General features: G+C 36.2%; 1 protein-coding gene across 3 annotated transcripts in view; it reads left to right on the top strand.

The window, feature by feature from the left end:
- Window positions 1–20,396, top strand: part of FBXL20 (F-box and leucine rich repeat protein 20) — a 127,541-nt gene that overhangs the window by 86,483 nt on the left and 20,662 nt on the right. For all 3 annotated transcript variants that reach the window (XM_044001031.1, XM_044001034.1, XM_044001032.1), the window contains exons 3-8: window positions 8,846–8,900; window positions 11,278–11,352; window positions 13,533–13,627; window positions 14,047–14,115; window positions 16,406–16,501; window positions 20,226–20,352. In XM_044001031.1, the coding sequence (XP_043856966.1) occupies window positions 8,846–8,900; window positions 11,278–11,352; window positions 13,533–13,627; window positions 14,047–14,115; window positions 16,406–16,501; window positions 20,226–20,352 (517 nt within the window). The remainder of the gene's footprint in view (window positions 1–8,845; window positions 8,901–11,277; window positions 11,353–13,532; window positions 13,628–14,046; window positions 14,116–16,405; window positions 16,502–20,225; window positions 20,353–20,396) is intronic.

The raw sequence follows: 20,396 nt of genomic DNA on the forward strand, positions 1-20,396 counted from the left end.
TGTAAAAGGAACTCAATAAATTTTTATTTAATGGAACTAAATCCAATGGAGTTTGAGATTCTACTCAGATGCCAAAAATTTTGGGTTTGTGTTTTTTTCCCCACTTAGTTTGTGTTAAATTTCTTTGTGAATGATCTGGTTTGGTAAAGTGGAACTAATGGAAACATTAGGAAAAAATTATTTTTGCCATCTTAATTTGTACTAGCAAAGAACAAGAGTACTAAGGATTCACATATATGCACTATAATTTTAGGAGAAGTTTAAAAAAATTCAAAGAAATGATAGTATGATTCTGGGGTATAAAGGAAATTACAATGATATAATCACAGCTTTACTCCTTTGAAGAAGAAAAGGGGCCCCTCTACAGAGAGGTCTAATGTGCTCTAGTCTAAAAAGGACTTGTAATCAAAGAACTAGGACAACCCCCCCAAAATTCAGGGCACATAAATAATCAAAGACAAATATAAGTGACATGGACCTAAAAGAGTAGTGCCCATCAACTGGGGAATGGCTAAACTAATTGTGATATGTGAATATAATGGAATATCATGGTGCTTTATGTGACCTTTAAAATGAGATACTTTGTTATGGGAAGATTCTGTGGAGGGAAAAACAAAATTTTGTTTAAAACTAAACATCCAGAACCAGTTGAGGCTTGCCTCAGTTACTAAGGACATTTAAAAAAATCTTTTAAAGATGGAATAGTCCCCCTGCTTTGAATTCAGGAGTACCTGAGTTCAAATCGGGCCTCAGACACTTAAACACTTACTAGCTGTGTGACCCTGGGCAAGTCACTTAACCCCAGTTGCCTCACTAAAAAAACAAAAACAAAAAGAGAGATTGGAAGTGTAAATTAGTTAATGATATAGTAAAAGATTGCTTGGTTCAAGGCTTCTCACCTGGACAATGGCAGTATAATGAAAGACCTTGTAAATGTGACCTTTAAATCATCATGGTGAATAAGACAGATGCCAGAGATGGACAAATATTTATGCTGTCAAAAAAAAGCAAGGGAAGAGTCTGGAAAATATAGACCTATTCAATTGATATCTAGCCCTAGCAAAAAGTCTAAAGCCAAATATTAAATGAGTATGTTATGATTATTTAGTCAGGGAAGGTACTCATTAAAAGGCAACAAGGTTCACAAGAACATACAGATCAACTCTCACTTTTTTTTTCAGTCCTTTCCTGTCTACTGGCTTCTTCTCCACTGCCTGAAACATACATATGTCTCTCCTATCCTGAATAAAGCCTCACTTGATCCTTTCATCCCCACTATCATTTTCAGCCTTTTGTATGTTTGTTTGTTTGTATGTTGCCTCTCCCATTAGATTGCTACTTCCTTGAGGGCAAGGACTGTCTTTTTCTTTTTGTTTCCAATTGTGCTTGACACTTAGTAGTTGCTTAATAAATGTTTATTCCTTTATCAGATCTAGTCTCCTCTACCCAAAGCTTCATAGCCTTGGTAGAGCCATAGCTACATATCTCTTAACTGCAGTGTTCTTAGCACTATATCACTCTGGTGTACCTTACTAGCTTTATTTCCTTCTTTGATAAGGTTGCTAGACCTTAGGAAAATGCAATAAAAACAGGATTCTTCAAGGAATCTAATGAAGTCTGTCATAATATCGTAGATATGGGATGTTTTTTGGGGGGTGGTGTTTGTTTTTCTTTTTAATATAGACTGGACTAAAGTATATTAATATGGCTTCACAAATGGTTGAAAAACTGGTCCCAAAGAATGTTAATTAAGCATTTGCTGTTATGTTGGGGAGGTGGTATCTCATGATATACTACAACTCCCAGCTAAAGACTTCCTCCAGGTAAAGCCAAGATGGTAGAATTAAGGCAGAGAGTCTCTTGATCCCTTCCGAATTCCCTTCCCAGACAACTTTAAAATAATACCTCAAAATGATTTCTTGAACAGTAGAACCAACAAAAGGACAGGGTAAAACAATTTTCTACCCCACACCCTGGCTGGCCAGCAGCAAGCCTTGTGGGTGACAGAATCAGCAGCAGGTACTGGAACTCTCAGCCCACAGATGGTAGCGTGGTTAGACAACTGGTCAAAAGGAGATTGTAGGGGCAGCTAGGTAGCACAGTGGATAGAGCACCAGCCCTGGAGTCAGGAGTACCTGAGTTCAGATCTGGCCTCAGACACTTAACACTTACTAGCTGTGTGACCCTGGGCAAGTCACTTAACCCCAATTGCCTCACTTAAAAAAAACCAAACAAACAAAAAAGGAGATTGTAGAGTACCCTTTCCTGGCACTGGTTGTAGGACTTTGTTGCATTGCCATATGTGATTCTGGGTTGTAGTTTCAGGGTGAGGAGGAGCACTAGCACATTAGACAGTGTGGCTACTGGGAATCTGGATTCCTGTTCAGAATTCCAGGGCAAAAAGAGTACTTGTGGTCATACACAGACCAAGAGAGCAGTGACCACACCACTTCTAAGATGACACCCCCTTGGAAGAACTGAAAATTTACAGACTCTTGTCCTGAAAACAGCAGAACAGGAAACCTGAATCTTGGAACAGTGTTCCATCCACCCCAAACAAAAAAAACCCTGACCATAGAGAATTCTTATGGTAACATGGAATATTAAAACACAAACTCAGAAGATAATGAAATCAAAGCACCTACATGCAAAGCTTCAAAGAAAAATGTGAATTGGTCACAGGCCATGGAAGAGCTCAGAAAGGATTTTGAAAATTAAATAAGGGGTAGAGTAAAAATTGGGAAAAGACGTGAGAGTGATGCAAGAAAATCATGAAAAAAGAATCAATAGCTTGGTTAAAGAAGACACAAAAAAAATCCAGCTTCAGGCGATAGTCACTTAACCCCAATTGCCTCACCAAAAAAAAAAAAAAAAGAGAGAGAGACATATATTTTGGATATGGCTAAGGTAGAGATTTGTTCTTTTTAACCATGTTTATTTGTTACAAGGATTGTCTTTTTGTTGAGAGGGGGAGGAGAAGGAAGGTAGGAGAGAGTAATGGTGAGTTTTCATTAATTAAAGAATAAGATAAATGTCAAAACTAGAATATTTTCAAAATTTTAGCTCAACTTATCTCAAAACAAACTGAATTAATGCCACAAGAGGTATAATGAGAAGCATTGTTATCTGGATGATAGTTCTTTCCATGAATAACCTGTATCTGGGAACATAAGCAAGTCACTTACATCTATGAACCCCTTTCCAATCTGAAATCAAATAATCTCTCATGACCCTCCAGCTCCGTTCTATAATTCCAAATACAGAATGGGGAAAAGAGGTATTCATGTACAAAAGACTTGGGCAAAATGGTTTTAGCTCCCTGTGAGTTAGTAGTGTGGCGTGGCTGCTAAAAAAGCTAATAGGAACCTAGGTGGCTTCAATAATGTGAAGTATAATATCTAGAACAAAGCAGGTCATAGTTCCTTTAGAGCCTGTAAAGGCAGAAGCTATGTTTTAGGACATTAAGGAAAAATGGGTGATGAAGACTCCATAATTTTTTTCAGGTCTAATTGATCTTTACTTTCTTTGACCTCATAACAAAGGTAATTCCCTACATTCTGTGGACAAAAACCCCTCTCCACAACAAAATATGTTGTGAAGTCCCATGGCAATTTAATATACTACTCATAATATTCTTTTAGATTCATTGAATGCTTAGAATAACTTCAATGATAGCTGTTGTCCCCAGCTCCAAATTAAATAGTATGTAATTATAAAATGTTGTAAGGGGCTAAAATTCTAGCTAGTCTGTCTAAAATATCTAATGAGTGGTCACCAATAAATTATAAGCTTTAGCAAGAGTTAGACTTTTAAGCATTTATTAAGGAGAATAAGAATTTGGTGAAGAGAAAGAGAAAGGCCTAGGTTCATCTATCTATTAAAGGGAGAGCGCATTTCTAGCTCCCTTTTCCACCCCAGTCCTGAGGAAAGAGAGCAAGAGCACCCGCCTCGCCCCCTCTTCCTCCCACAAGCAAATGTCACTTCCTGATGCCAAAGAGCCAGATGTCTTGCCCTCAGACACCTTCTCCTCATGGTGGAGCTTTGCTACAGTAAGTCTCCAGCAGGTGGCGTCATTCCAGTCATTACAGTGTGAAATGATAGAATTCTATAATTATAAACATCTTATGTGAAACATTTAAGAAAAAAGCTCAGGGGGCAGCTAGGCGGTGCAGTGGATAAAGCACTGGCCCTGGATTCAGGAGTACCTGAGTTCAAATCCGGCCTCAGACACTTGACACTTACTAGCTGTTTGACCCTGGGCAAGTCACTTAACCCCCATTGCCCCACAAAAAAAAAAAAAGAAAGAAAAAAACTCATTCCAGCAAGACAGCATGTGCTTAATTTTATATTAAATTTCTTTATTCTTCAAATTATGTGGAATAAATTATTACTTGGAAGATAATGTAACACAATGATATATAAACATATCCTATTGGACTTAAAAATTTTTTTTAAACAAAAATTTACAATATTGGGCTCAATACTAGAGTCTTAAATCTGGTATTTATTTCTGTATTTTTATTTAAAACAAGAAAATAAGAGCTGGAAATTCATTTTTTTACTTTTAGCCACTTAACCAGTTGACAAAAATGTGTCACTAGTTAGGATATAAAATAATTTTTCTACTGGCTAAGGATATGCTGTATTAAATGTAAATGTTCAATGCACAAATTACTTCATTTTTTAAAACAATGTTTATATGAAAACTAACCTTTGTAGGGAGAGAATCTCTTCAGACTTGAGTTTCTTCTGCCACTGATTCACTGGCTATTCACTCTCACAGAAAATTTACTGAATGACTGGACATGTTGCCAACCAGTTCATATGATACTATTCCAAATAGAAAAATAATAATATAAGCAGAAAATAAGTTTAAATTAGAAAACAGTCTTAATATTGCAATGGGAGGTAATAAAAACTTTCTCTCTATAGTTTGATAGTCTGTGATGGTTTCATTATGCCTTGTGATGCACATATGTGATCGTGTTTTTCAAACAGTCTGATATTTGCGCTGCAAAAATGTAAACATTAGTAATATCTTTATCATGAGGTACTATTACAGGAAACAGAAATAGGAGAACTACTGTGGTACAGTATGCACAGTGCAAATGAAGATATGTGCACGTCTGACTATGCATGCATTGGAAATTGGTTTGCTCTCAAATGTCAGAATCTTGTAGAGGTTTGACAACAATTTGATGGGTTAAGAAATAGAAGGAACAACTTACAGTACCAAGAATTTTATGTAATTGCATAAAATTACATTTGTGTACAGATGCCAAAATAACTGTACATGTGATCATGATAGTTTTGAATTGCTGCAGAAACAAACTTGTAATGTTTCAAACATGCATTTGCTTGTTGTCATAGAGGAAAAAATATTTTTGTAATACAGTGGGGAATTATTTACTACTTAATATGCCATTAAATAGTTTTTAACACAAGCTGCTTAGACTATTGTTGAGAACCACTACAAGGGAACTACTTTCTTAAGAGTATTTGTTTTTCAACCACACAATTTAACAATGGATATGATATATATGTCTTGATAAAAATCTTGAAGAATCACCAACGAAATTTAAAGCTCTTCAGGAATAAGAACCTTTTCTTTTAATACTTTAAAAAAGAATAAAAAAGAAGGAAAAGTAGTTCAACAAAGCTAATCAGTATATTTAAAATGTGTGTTTTGTTCAATTTTCTATACTCGTAGTGCCCATCATCTCTGCAAAGCTAAGAAAGGGATCTGCATACATTCTTTTAAATAGTATTTTATTTTTTTCTAGTTGCATGTTTGTTTGCTTTTGTTTTGTTTTTTTGGTGAAGCAATTGGGGTTAAGTGACTTGCCCAGGGTCACACAGCTAGTAAGTGTCAAGTGTCTGAGGCTGGATTTGAACTCAGGTCCTCCTGAATCCAGGGCTGGTGCCAAGTTATATACTGCATGCATTTTCTTTGGGGCCAAAGTCGTTCATTCACAGCTGTTTCCATTTACATTGTTGAAATTGTTTATGCTGTTTTTCTGGCTCTGCTTACTTCACTTTGCATCAGTTTATATAAGTCTTCTTTTGCTTCTCTAGATTTATTCTAATTGTTACCTATAGTAGAGTAATATTCCAGTACATTTACATACCACACTTTGTTTAGCCATTTCCCAGTTAATGGACAATTACTTTGTTTCCAGGTCATACAAAAGATGCTCTTATAAGTATTCGGTGTATTGGGGTTTTTTCTTTTTCCAAAACAGTTGAGCCAGTTTAAAATTCCATCAACAGTTGATTAATGTGCTTGTGTTTCTACAACTCCTGTCATCTGTGCCAACAGTCCCCTCAAATATTAGTTCTTTGCTTTAAGAGTGCTGTTTTAAATTTTGGAGAAGTATCCTCTGTCAGCTATATTAATGCTCTTTTTAATCCATACCTAAGTATGTTTAAAGCAATGTTTCAGCTGTCACCTTGAGGGGTTTTTAGGTGGGAGAACAGAGAAATTTTATTTTTTTCAACTACATGTTGAAACTACATTTAAAAAAATTTAAGTTCAAAATTCTCTTCTTCCCTGCCTCCACTCCCCTCAATGGGAAGGCAAGCAATTTGATATAGGTTATACATGTACAGTAATGCAAGACACATTTACATATTAGTCTTGTTGTTTAAAAAAAAAAAACAAGAAAGAAAGGAAAAAAGGTTTTAAAAAGTAATCTGCATTCAAACTCCATCAGTTCTTTCTCTGTAGGTAGATAGCATTTTTAAATCATAAATCCTTCAGAATTGTCTTGGATCACCCTTCCCCGAGGGAAAGTACCAACATAGTACAGCTCTGGTTCACATGGTTAGAAAAATTCTTTAAAAGTATCTTATAGACTTAGCTCTTCTCAGTAATACAATGACCCAAGAAAATTAAAAAAAAAAAAAGATTCTTGATGGAGAATGTTCTCCACAATCCAGATCAAAGCAGATCAAATCATAATAGTTTCACTTTTGTTATTCTTTTGTTGTTTGTTTGTTTCTTCTTTCTTGTGGGTTTTTTCCCCTTTTTTTTCTGATTCTTCTCTCACAACATAACTAAAGTGGAAATACATTTAACATGATTGTATTATATAACATAGCAAATTGCTTGCTGGATTCAGAAGGGGGAAGGGGAGTGAGAATTCGGGACCCAAAATCTTATGAAAATGAATGTTGAAAATTATCTTCACATGTAATTTGAAAAAATAAAATAGCATTAAAAAAAAAGAGAATTGTCTTGGATCATTGTACTGCTGAGAATAGCCAAGTCAGTTTTTCATCATGCAATATTGATGTTACTGTATACAGTGCTTTCCTGGTTCTGCTCATTTAATTTTGAATCATTTCATGTCAGTCTTTCCAGGTTTTTTGGAAAGCATCCTGTTCATTGTTTTTTATAGTAAAATAATGTTCCATCACAATCATATACCACCACAACTTGTTCAGCCACTCCCCATCTGATAGACATACCCTCAATTTTCAATTCTTTGCCACCACAAAAAGACTCACTTTGGGATACAGACTAAGTCAAAGATTTTCCTTTTCTGTCGTATTACCCAATCTGAGGTGGTACCTCAGAGTTGTTTTAATTTGCATTTTTCTAGTCCCTAGTGATTTAGAGTGTTTTTTTCATATGACTATAGATTCAACTGTCACTTTGAAGAATGAACATGTTAGCTTGTTCACTGATTGTTGCTCCTTATTAAGCAATTAGAGTGCCAGTGATACCTTTTACATCTTGCTGTAGGCAAAAGGTCTTGTCATTCATCTAATTCATCTAAATAATGGCACTGTCTTCTACCCTTTCTTACTAATATTTGTGTTACCCAGAATTTGATATCTCTGTGTCATTCACCAATTCTTTTTCTCTTTTCTCCACCATATCCTTCTTTTCTGGTTAGTTAGGAAATAGAGTGGTAGACACAAAGATGAAGGACCTTGTGATAGAGGAAAATTTAAAATTTAAAAGGTTTTGCATGCCATCTCTAGCAAAGTTAATTTTCTTTTCCAAAAACAGCCATCTCTCCATTTTTAATGGAGATGGATTCTTCTACTTCTGCCACTATTATATAGAAATAGGGCAACACCTTTGTTTTGCTTTTTACAAAACTTTGCTGCTCCAGAACAGTGCTTCTTGAACTTTTTCCACTCATGACCCTTTTTCACTCGAAAAATTTTTACGTGACCCCCAATATATTGGTATATAAAATTAGTTATACATAACCTTTTACTGTTGCCAGATTTTTTGCGACCTCCTATATTCAGTTGCATGACCCCATATGTGTCCTGTGACCTTCAGTGTAAGAAGCTAGGTTCTAGAATCATTTATCTTGATTGAGCTGTTACTATATTGATAAATAATTGCTGTGTTTACATTGTCAACAGGATTGTAAGGTGAAAAATAAATTGTTTTCACTGTTTTAGGGTAGAGTGCTGGAGGCAACTAGGTAGTATAGTGGATAAAGCACCAACCCTGGAGTCAGGAGGACCTGAGTTCAAATTTGGCCTCAGAAACTTAGCTGTGTGACCCTGGGCAAGTCACATTGCCCCATTTGCCTCAACAACAACAAAAAGTACACAGAGAGCTGGCCTTGAAGGCAGACAGACATAGCTAGAGTCAAGTCCTGTCTCTGACACATTCATTCTATGACCCTGGGCAAGTCAAATAACCTTTCATTACTCCCACAAAAATAAAAAAATAAAAAACAAACCTGCTATGGTTTTAGGTACTTTTTCTAGTCTTTTTGTTTAAAGTGTTCTGTTTTGTTGGTTTGTATTATGTGTATCTAAAATTAAGAGAAATTTATTTTATTCTGTAATAAAATTTTTCTTCTTTTCTTTTTAGAATATTCTCTTTTCTGGATGTTGTTACATTGTGTCGCTGTGCTCAAGTCTCCAGGGTAAGAATAGCTGACATTTTTAATGATACCTGCTTTATAATACTGGTATTCTCATAATCATGTATGTAGTCATATTACAGAGGACACTGACACCTGGTGAAACTAAGTTGCTTTAATGACCACTCTTATTATAGAATTCTGTTGTGTGTTCTTTATAAAGGGAAGTAGAGGAAGGGAAGGGAACAAGCACATATGTGCCAGGCACTGTGGTAGGGACATTACAACTGTTATCTCATTTGATCCTCAACAACAGCCTTGAAAAGCAGATGCTATTAGCCATTTTATAATTGAGGAAACTGAGGCAGACAGGTTAAAGTCACTTGCCCAGAGTCATGTAAGTAATAAATGTCTGAGGTTGGATTTATCTTCCTTACTCCAGGCCCAGCACCACCCACTGTACCACCGAGCTGCTTTGTAACCTTTTAATTTCTTATTATTTTTGGCTACCTGTATGATTGAACTGAATAAAAATATTCTATGGTAAAGGCATCATAGATGGAAAATTTTAAAGGTGTTAATGATTTACTTTTATGGAAGGGTTCAGTGTTTCATTTTCTTAGTCAAAAATCCCTTATCTGAGATACAGCTAGGTGGCGCAGCGGATAGAACACTGGCTCTGGATTCAGGAGGACCTGAGTTCAAATGTGACCTCAGACACTTGACACTAGCTGTGTGACCCTGGGCAAGTCACTTAAACCCAATTGCCTCACCAAAAAATGAAAAAATAAATCACTTATATGTATGTTATGATATTAGGAGCTCCCAGTTCTTTTCATAACATAGAAGAAACAGAATCCCATTGAAACAAATTACAGTTTTCCCCAGAAAAGCATGTTTGTTTGTTTGTTTGTTTTGTGGAGCAATGAGGGTTAAGTGACTTGCCCAGGGTCACATAGCTGATAAGTGTCAAGTGTCTGAGACTGCATTTGAACTCAGGTCCTCCTCAATCCAGGGCTGATGCTTTATCCACTGTACCACCTAGCTGCCCCCATGGGACATTTTTAAGGGTAAAGCAGAATGGTTTATAGATTGATGGTGTGTGGGTGTGAATTTATATAAACTTATTTGTATGAATTTTTATTTGTATATATTTGTAACTTATTATTATGTGACTTTAAGTTACTTAACCAGTCTGTGTCTCACTTTCCTCATCTATAAAATGAGATTAATAATAGAACCAACTTCCCACAATTTTTATGAGGATCAAATGAGAAAATATTTGTAAGGTACTTAGCACAGTGATATATAGCATATATAGGTGTGCTATAATTATCATCATGGTTATTATCTAAGATTTCCCTATCCCAGTAATATCACAGGTCCCTTGTATGCAGGTTCCTTGGTATGGTCAAGTTATTGAACGAACCCTTCCTGTTATCTCCATAGGCCTGCAATACTGGGTTAATTAATTTTACAAAAAATATGACATTTTTCAACTATGTTGTCATCCAGCAGTCACAAAACCAGGTCCCATTTCAAGAACACCACCTCTCATAGTAATGTTGGTTATTTGTTTGTTACTTGTTGTTTGAAGGACATAAGCAATCCTATAATCTTACAAGATTACATAAAGCCCCAAAATGAATAGTGTCCTTTTTTCAGGCCAGTGGTGCATTCTACACTTCAAAGTCTAATAATATGAAAAGCCAATTAATAAGTTTTGAGTACCATCCGTATCTGTAGAAAATGGTTTCCATTGGATGTAAATTCAGGAAACCCTGATTTTATTCCTTTCTTTACCACTTATTAACTATATGACCGTGGGCAAGTTCCTTTCCCATTCTGGGCCTCAGTGTCCTTATCTGTAAAGTGAAGTTGTTGGACTAAATAGTCACTAAAGCCTTTCATCCCTGAATCCTGTGATCGTTATCTTATTTGTGCCCAGCTACTGTTTATATTTTTCCCTATTCAGACTTATCTGGCTGGTGAATCCCTTCTATATCCAGTGCTCCCTGGGTTCAGAAGACCAAATATTTCAGTTAGAAAATAGCTTCTGACTTCAGTCCTTACCCCAAGGCCTTTTTTGCCCTGACCTTTGCTCTGAGTGTCCTCATTGAGCATTTTTGACAGCTATCAGAGAAGTTTTATACTTATTCACCCCTTGTGTATTAGAATCTAATTGTAGGAAGAACTAGGTTTCTTTGTTGGTTAAAAGTAAGGCAGCTCTTTTGTGGGCTGATCATGGTTTTTGGAGAGTATTTTATCTTAGTCATTGTGCAGTATGAATTATCCTTGGGGTTTTGTAGGAGTTTCTATTGTTTTGTTTTAATTTTAAGTTCACTTTCGTAAAGACTGAGTCAGGTTACATTGGCTTTTTTTTTTTTTAAAGTAACTCTGTGTGGACTCTTCTTCTCTTACCCCCCCCCCCCCAATCTAGGCTTGGAATGTTTTAGCTCTAGATGGCAGCAACTGGCAGCGGATTGACCTGTTTGATTTCCAGAGGGATATTGAGGTATAATTATATGTGATATGTGATTCCATTTTTCTTGTTAAAGTGTAATTACTGTATAAACCAGATTAATACCATTAGCATAACCCTCCTTTTCCCTAGAGCGAGGGGGGAAGGGGGGAAGAGAAAGTCATTAATTTGAGTGCGGTTGAACTTCAGGGAAACCTTGAGTCCCAAAAGCTCATTTTAACTTTTAACATTATATATGTGCTTTCTCAAGTATGTTTGACATTTGGTTCACAAATTGGCTAGATTTTAAAAAATGAGTGGAAGGAAAAATAAAATTAATTGAAGGCTTTCATATTCCTTTAGCCATTAATATATCCTTTCTCATTTTAAAGAATCATTTTTATTTTTGTTGATGTACAAGCAGATCAGTGTCTTGTCTAGGGAATGGGTTTTGTATATGTTGTTCCTAACACTAAACATTTCAAATTTTGAGGATCTGTGTGCAGGTATAGTTTTGGTGACGAGAAACTCTTGCTGAGTTTGCAGTTTCTTCCATTGGTGTGGCCTGTCTTAAGAAGAAAATTGAAAGCTAAAAGAAAGCTCATAATTACCATTCTCAGCTTTCTAGAAAAGCTTCACTCACTGTTAAAAATACCTCAGGACAAAACCATGAATCTAGGCTAGGAGCTTTTCTGCTTAAGATTTTTAAAAAATTATCTTGCTTCCAAATATTCCCACCCACATCTCATTTTTCCATTTCTTAGTGGTCCAGTAGAAATAATTTCCCTTAAGTAGCATACCAGATTTGTGTAATGATATGTGCTTATCAAATGAATAAGTGAAAATGAGCCTTGAGGAAACTTTGCAGCCATGATTTTGTCATCTTCACACTATAGTGGAATAGGGATTGCTTTGAATTTAAATTGGTTCTACCACTTTCCTCACAGATCTTAAAATGGCCTTTTCCCCCTCTTTTATAATTATCTAACTTCTATATATACCTTAAGAGAGCACTAGAATAAGCACTGCCAATGGGAAGGGAATACAAAACCAGTTGTAGATAGTATTGAATCACCCCCCCACCCAATATACTTTTATTCATTTCATTAAATAGTTCTCAGTTTTGTGTAAAAAAAAAATTAACATTCATTTTAAAAAATTTTGTGTTTCACTCTGCCCAAAAGGGCTATAAAACTGTGCATACCCTTTGATCTAGCAATACCACTGCTAGGTTTATATCCCAAAGACATCCCCAAAAAGAGATAAAGTTCTATTTTTACAAAATTATGACAGCTCTTGCTCTAGAATTGGAACTCAAAGGAATGCCCATCAATTGGGGAATGACTAAACAAGCTGTGGTATATGATGGTGATGGAATATTATTGTGTTGTAAGAAATGACAAGCAGGATGATTTCAGAAAGGCCTTTGCAAAGACTGTATGAACTGATGTATAGTGAAGTGAGTAGAACCAAGGGAACATTGTCCACAGTGACAGCAATATTGTTTGATGACGAACTGTGAATGATTTAACTATTCTCATCAATACAGTGATCCAAAGGACTAATGATGAAGCATACTATCCACCTCCAAAGAAAGAACTGATATTGATTGAACACAACCTGAAGCAAGCTATTTTTCACTTTCTTTCATTCTTTTCTTTTATTCAAGTTTTCTTATATAAAATTACTAATATGGTAGTGTTTTACATAATTGCACATGTATAACCTATATCTTACCACCGCATGGAGTGGGGAAGGGAAGGAGGAATAAAATTTGGAACTCTAAACTTTAAATAAAGATGTTTATTATTTTTTAAAAAAATTTAATGTTCCAAATTATCTCCCTCCCACCCCCTTCCTTCAGAAGGCAAGCAGTTTGATTTCTATTAAACATTTCAAGATAGTACTGGATCTTAAGGAACTTAGAATGGAGTTGCATGAAAGTGAGACTTAAGAGATGACTTTTGAACAGTAGAAAGCAGTATTTCCTCAAATACAGAAAGTTTTATTGACTGTAAATACAAGTAGAATACAGAGTTTAGGAATGAATAGGCATTTAATTAGGGAAAGCTTCGTATGTTTGAGATTTGGTTCACAAATTGGCTAGATCTTTTTAAATAAGTGGAAGGAAAAATAAAATTAATTGAAGGCTTTCATATTTCTTTAAGACATGTACAAACCACAGCTAGATGCCTTCAAAAGGAGTGTTTATTTGCTTTTCTTTGTTTTCATAGGGTCGAGTAGTAGAGAATATTTCTAAAAGATGTGGTGGTTTCTTACGAAAGTTAAGTCTGCGTGGGTGTCTTGGAGTAGGAGACAATGCGTTAAGGTAATGTCATAGCTTATTTTAGTTGTCAGATGCCCATCTTGACTAAGCAAAGAAGATTCATTATACAGAAAATGATGATTTAATTTCTCAGTTTTTAGTGTTCTAATTCAGATAGAATTTTTTAACTATGAAAATTGTCCAGTGAGGAAACTCTATAATCTGTGGAAGAAAATAAGAACTGGAGCCAAGGAGACCAGAAACCATCCATTGGGGCTGACTCTTCTAGTGGCCCAGAGCATTCTGAACTATTTTTAAAAATCAAGGACATAAGGATACCAAAAAGATCAGAGTTTGAGAAGTGTTTAATGAAAAAGTTTTAGTAAATGTGTAAACCATTACTAGAAGACACTTTATCTTCTTTGCAGTGTCTAGAAGTCTGCTATTTAATCTGAAATCTTTTCTGTTCTATTTTCCTAAAGGACCTTTGCACAAAACTGTAGAAACATTGAAGTACTGAATCTAAATGGATGTACAAAGACCACAGATGCGTAAGTACCATATAATTTAGAATCAGTAAAGTTCCTGATCCCTTCCTTTCTACTTTTTACTGGTGCATCAAAAAGTTAGTAAATCATTTTGCAGGACAATGACTCCTGATCCTGCCCCACAAAGGACAACACTTTCCTCTTTGATTCTGGTGAGAATCAGTATCCACTTCACTTGGCAGTGTTTAACGGGGCTGTTTGAGCTTCAGGTTCCAACACCATATTTAATCTAAAGGAACAGTATTTTTATTGTGGTGTACATGAATCCTTAGACTTGTGGAGTTGGAAAATTTGTATTCCTCAAAGGACTGGCATAATAGAAATATGATGGATAAGTAGTATATAACTCTACCCCACAGTGGGCCCACTTTGACCCCATCCCTGTGAATACCTGTTGTATTTATGGTGATTCAGTATTTCATTTGAGACAGAGGTTCAAATTTTTCAAAAGAAATTGAAGTTCAGATATAAATAGAAATGAAATTGTTTTGGAACTTAGCCCAAATCATGTCTTGAGGATTAAAGTGAAATATTAAAAAATCATAGCCAATTGAAGATTGTGAGAATATAAAATAAAGGAAATACTTGCTTTTCAAATGTTGCACTATTGGCCACCATTTGAAAGCCTAGGTTTTCCTATCTTCATTCTCTTTCCCTTTCTGTACAGGACTGACTGTGTCACTCCCCTGCTCAGAAACATTCAGTGACTCACTACTGTTGTCTCCACGTTAAAATACTATCATTTGAGGTTTTCTGTAGTCTGGCTTCAAACTGCCTTTTCATAGCTCCATTTCATAGAAGTAATTAATCCCCAATTTGTACTCTTTCAGCCAGATTGGAAAATTGCCTGTTTTCCCAACTTAATGTGCTATCATCTCACACTTTTTGCAATCTCTCCTTAATGTTACATATAGTGTTAATGTATTGGCTGTTTTGATGTTGAATGAGGTCATTGGAGTAGCATGAGAATCCAGAGTAATTTACTGCCCCCTTTTTTCCAGTTAGGGAATATTAATGGAGGAAAAAGATTTTAGAAATTAGTTGAATGAAAGAAAAGAGAAGACATTCCAGTCATGGCCTGCAGTTTATTCTTGTGCCATTCTTTTTTTTTTTTTTTCCCCTTGATTAAGTGACTTTCCCAGAGTCGCACAGTAAGTGTCAAGTGTCTATGGCCGAATTTGAACTCAGGTCCTCCTGAATCCAGGGCTGGTGCTCTATCCACTGAACCACCTAGCTGCCTCCGTTCTGTGCCATTCTTGAAATTCATGGCTTGACTTAATACTGCTTGGTATCCAAAAGACTTTATCTTATAGTTATTAGATGAATCTCCTTGAAACCTTTTGGTGCAAGAAGCACTTATCTTTCCCCTTTAGTTTTTTCAAAGGAATAGCATAATAGAAATTTACCTGATAATAATGTTGTACCCTGAAATGGACCCAGTGTGACCTCATCCCATGTCTGTTCTTTGTTCTCCATGCAAATGACTCATTCCCATAATGATTGACATTTATCCCTGCCCTTAGGAGTTTACTTCAATACCATCTCTCTGTCTATTAAATGATTGTGTTGAGCAGAAATTTAATAAGAAAGAAGGGATGAATCTTTCTTCATTTTTGGCCCTACTCTAGCTATATACATTCCTTTTTTTTTTTTGGGTGAGGCAATTGGGGTTAAGTGACTTGCCCAGGGTCACACAGCTAGTAAGTGTCAAGTGTCTGAGGCCAGATTTGAACTCATGTCCTCCTGAATCCAGGGCCAGTGCTCTATCTATTGTGCCACCTAGCTGCCCCTACATTCCTAATTCTTTAAGGACCAAACAAACCTTTTAGAACAAATATAATCAGACTACATTGACATCTTCTAACATTCTCACATATGAATCAAACATCATATTCCTCCTCGTGCATATCTTTTTTTTTTGCAGGGCAATGGGGGTTAAGTGACTTGCCCAGGGTCACACAGCTAGTAAGTGCCAAGTGTCTGAGGCCGGATTTGAACTCAGGGACTCCTGAATCCAGGGCTGGTGCTTTATCCACTGCGCCACCTAGCTGCCCCTCGTGCATATTTTTATCTTTACAATTCTTATGGGTGAATGTCACCAGCCTAATTTCTTATCTTTAAAAAATTTATATAATTCCCAATGCTATGACTATTTGGGACATGGAAATTGAAGTTTATACTACCTATGTGTACATAATTAAATAAGGGTGGATTGTTCTATAATGTGGTTGTGTGTCTGTGTCTGTCTTGTTTCATTGGTATCTAAAAAGATAATTTTTTAATCTTCTTTCAGCACATGTACTAGCCTTAGCAAGTTCTGTTCCAAACTCAGGCACCTTGACCTGGCTTCCTGTACATCGATAACCAACATGTCTCTAAAAGCACTGAGGTAGGGATTGGATATATTACAGTGTTAACCATATGTACACTAGTTCAAATTAGGTCTCTCATCCTGTCAGTCTGAAGTCTGAGTGGTACCCCAAGTAAGACAGAACGTGACTAGGACCTTTGATGAGAGCTAAATATAACTCACAAATATCATTTTCTGATTTTTTTCCCCAGACTAATGGAAGGAAGATGAAGCAATGACAGTTGGAACATTGTGTACTAAGATGTTATAGAGAGGAGGGCTAATGTTAATTTTCTTGGGTGCTTTACCATTTTAACAAGCTTTTAGTGATAGCTCATATGGGCAACATTAATACTTAATGGGAACTAGGTTATCAATATCTAATCAGTTCTCTTGATTTGGGGGGGAGGGCGGGGCAGTGAGGGTTAAGTGACTTTCCCCAGGGTCACACAGCTAGTAAGTGTCAAGTGTCTGAGGCCAGATTTGAACTCAGGTCTTCTGAATCTAGGGCTGAATCTAAATGGATGTACTCAGGTCTTCTGAATCTAGGGCTGGTACTCTATCCAATGTGCCACTTAGGTGCCCCCCCCCCCAATCAGTTCTCAAATCTAATATGTTCCACATTTTTCAAATCTACCCACCCTTGTTCATTATCTCTCACCTGAGCTATTTTAGTAGGTCCCTAACTGATTTCCTCACATGTAGTCTCTTCCCTCTCTAATGTATCTGCTTTGCAGCTGCCAAGTAAATGGATATTTAGATCTGACCATTTCACTTCTCTGCACATGAAGCAGCTTCTCTCTGCATCTAGAATAAAATATAATACCTCTGTTTGGCATTTAAAAGGCCTTTAAAATTTGTCTTCAATTCATCCTTCCAGGCTGATTACATATTACTCCCTTTCATTTCTCTGTGTTTCAGCCCAAATTATCCTATTTTTTGGTTTTCATGTGTAACATTTTGTCTCATCTCCTGTCCATTGCACTGCTCTCCCTCCTCACATTCACCCACATATAGTTCCTAGGGCCCTTCAAGTCTCAGCTCAAGTACCTCTTTTAAGAGACCCTTCCTGATTACCCCATTTGTTAATGACCTTCCCCTCATTCACTTTGTGTTTATTTTGCATACATCCTATTTTTACTTAACTTGTGAACATGTGGTAACTCCCTAGTAGCATATAAACTCCTTGAAGGCAGATAACATTTCACTTTTGTATATGTATCCTCAGTGCCTGGTTCAGTGCTTGATGTGTGATAGGCACTTAAATACTTGTTGATCAATTTGCAAAAATTTATTGAGACCCACGTTTGCCTCATGATTCTCTTAGTAAATGGTATAGTGGAGCTTGACTAGATTCTGTTACAGATTTTTGTAAACATTCATTTAGAGTAGAAGTTTCCAACATTGAGCCAAGGAGATGCCAGATATCTTCCATAATCCAAATAATAGCTGAAATTTTTTGGGGGGGAGAAGTAATATTTTTGTTTTTTCCATATAAATATTTTATTATTTTCCAGTTAAATTTGGAGATCGTTTTCAACATTTGTTTTTATAATATTTCTAGTTTCAAATTTTTCTCCCTCCTTCCCCAAGACAGCAAGTAATCTGATATAGGTTATACATGTACAATCATAATAAACATATTTCTGCATTAGACATGATATGAGAGAAGAATCAGAACAAAAAGGAAAAACCTCAAAAAAGAAAACAACAAAAACAATAGAAATAGTATGGTTCGATCTGTATCCAGATTCAACAGTTGTTGTTTTTTTCTGCATTTGGAGGGCATTTTCCATCATGAGTCCTTTGGAACTATCTTGGATCATTGTATTGCTGAGAAGAATCAAGTCTATCACAATTGATCAACACACAATGTTGTTGATACTGTGTACAATGTTCTCCTGGCTCTGCTCATCTCACTCATCATCAGTTCATGCAAATCCTTCCAGGTTTCTCTGAAATCTGCCTGCTCATCGTTTCTTACAGCACAATAGTATTCCATTACATTCATATACCACAACTTGTTGAGCCATTCCCCAGTTGATGGGCAACCCCTCCATTTCCAATTCCTTGCCACCACAAAAAGAGCAGCTATAAATATTTTTGTACATGTGGGTCCTTTCCCCCTTTTTATGATCTCTTTGGGAAAAAGACCTAGCAGTGGTATTACTGGGTCAAAGGGTATTCACAGCTTTATCGCCCTTCGGGCGTAGTTCCAAACTGCTCTCCAGAATGGTTGGGTCAGTTCACAGCTCCACCAACAATGCATTAGTGCTCCAATTTTTCCATATCTTCTCCAACATTTATTATTTTCCTTTTTTGTCATATTAGCCAATCTGATAGGTGTCAGGTGGTACCTCAGAATTGTTTTAATTTGCATCTCTCTAATCAATAGTGATTTAGAGCATTTTTTCATATGGAAATAGATAGCTTTGATTTCTTTACCAGAAAACTGTCTGTTCATATCCTTTGACCATTTCTCAATTGGGGAATGACTTGGATTCTTATAAATTTGATTTAGTTCTCAATATATTTTAGAAATGTGGCCTTTATCAGAAGTACTAGCTATAAAAATTGCTTCCCAGTTTTCTGTCTCCCTTCTAATTTTGGATGCATTGCTTCTTGTTTGTACAAAACCTTTTTAATTTAATATAATCAAAACCATCTATTTTGCATTTCATAATATTCTCTATCTTGTTTGTTCATAAACGGTTCTCCTTTCCAAAGATCTGAGAGGTAAACTATTCCTTCCTCTCCTAATTTACCTATGGTATCACCTTTTATGTCTAAATCATGTACCCATTTTGACCTTATTTTAGTATAAGGTATAAGATGTTGTTCTATGCCTAGTTTCTGCCATACTCTCTTCCAGTTTTCCCAGCACTTTTTGTCATATACTGAGTTCCTATCCCAGAAGCTGGTGTCTTTGGGTTTATCATCAGCTGAAATTTTTGGTTTATGGTTAAACGTCTCAAGTAATGGACTACAAATTCTGAGACAAAAAGTACAGAAAATGTTCTGAGGGGGAAGAAATGTGCAATGAAGCCCTAGATTTATTGTGTGTGTGTGTGTGTGTGTGTGTACACACACACACACACATATATTTTGTTGTTTTTGGTTGTTGTTTTTTTGGTGAGGCAATTGGGGTTAAGTGACTTGCCCAGGGTCACACAGCTAGTAAGTATCAAGGGTCTGAGGCCGGATTTGAACTCAAGTCCTCCTGAATCTAGGGCCACCTAGCTGCCCCTAGATCATTTTACAAATGAGGAAACTCAGGCAAACAGGGCTAAGTGACATGTTCAAGGTCACACAGCTAGTAGATGTCTAAGGCCAGATTTAGACTTGGGAAGGTACCTAGAAGATTAAATGTAATTATGGGTTACAGATTTATAAGATGTTTAAGGTAACAAATTTCAAATTCCTACATCAATGAAGGGTAATGAAATTGGTCCTCATTGATAGTCCTACACTTGAAAAATGACTATAGAAAATAATTACATTAATTAGGTTTGCACGTCAATCGCCCAGTATTAACATACCTTCAGGTATACCTCACTAACTTTGAAAGACTTATTTCTTCATTTGGCATGGAATCTTCTATATTCTACTGTCTGGTTAAGTAAATGTATGTTTTTGTGAGTAAAAGGAAATGAACCATTTCTTCTGTTGACTGAAAATCCCGTAAAATGGACTTTAGGACCCTAAATCTTGGAGTAGTTGTGATGATTTTTTTCTGGTTTTGGGTTTTCCCCCCCTTTTTAAGTGAGGGATGTCCACTGCTGGAACAACTGAACATTTCATGGTGTGACCAGGTGACCAAGGATGGTATCCAGGCTCTAGTGAGAGGCTGTGGAGGGCTCAAAGCCTTATTTCTTAAAGGCTGCACACAGGTAATAATATAGTACAAGAATATTTTTTTTCCTGCTACTTATCA

This window comes from Dromiciops gliroides, chromosome 4, assembly GCF_019393635.1.
Source record: "Dromiciops gliroides isolate mDroGli1 chromosome 4, mDroGli1.pri, whole genome shotgun sequence".
Lineage (NCBI taxonomy): Eukaryota > Metazoa > Chordata > Mammalia > Microbiotheria > Microbiotheriidae > Dromiciops > Dromiciops gliroides.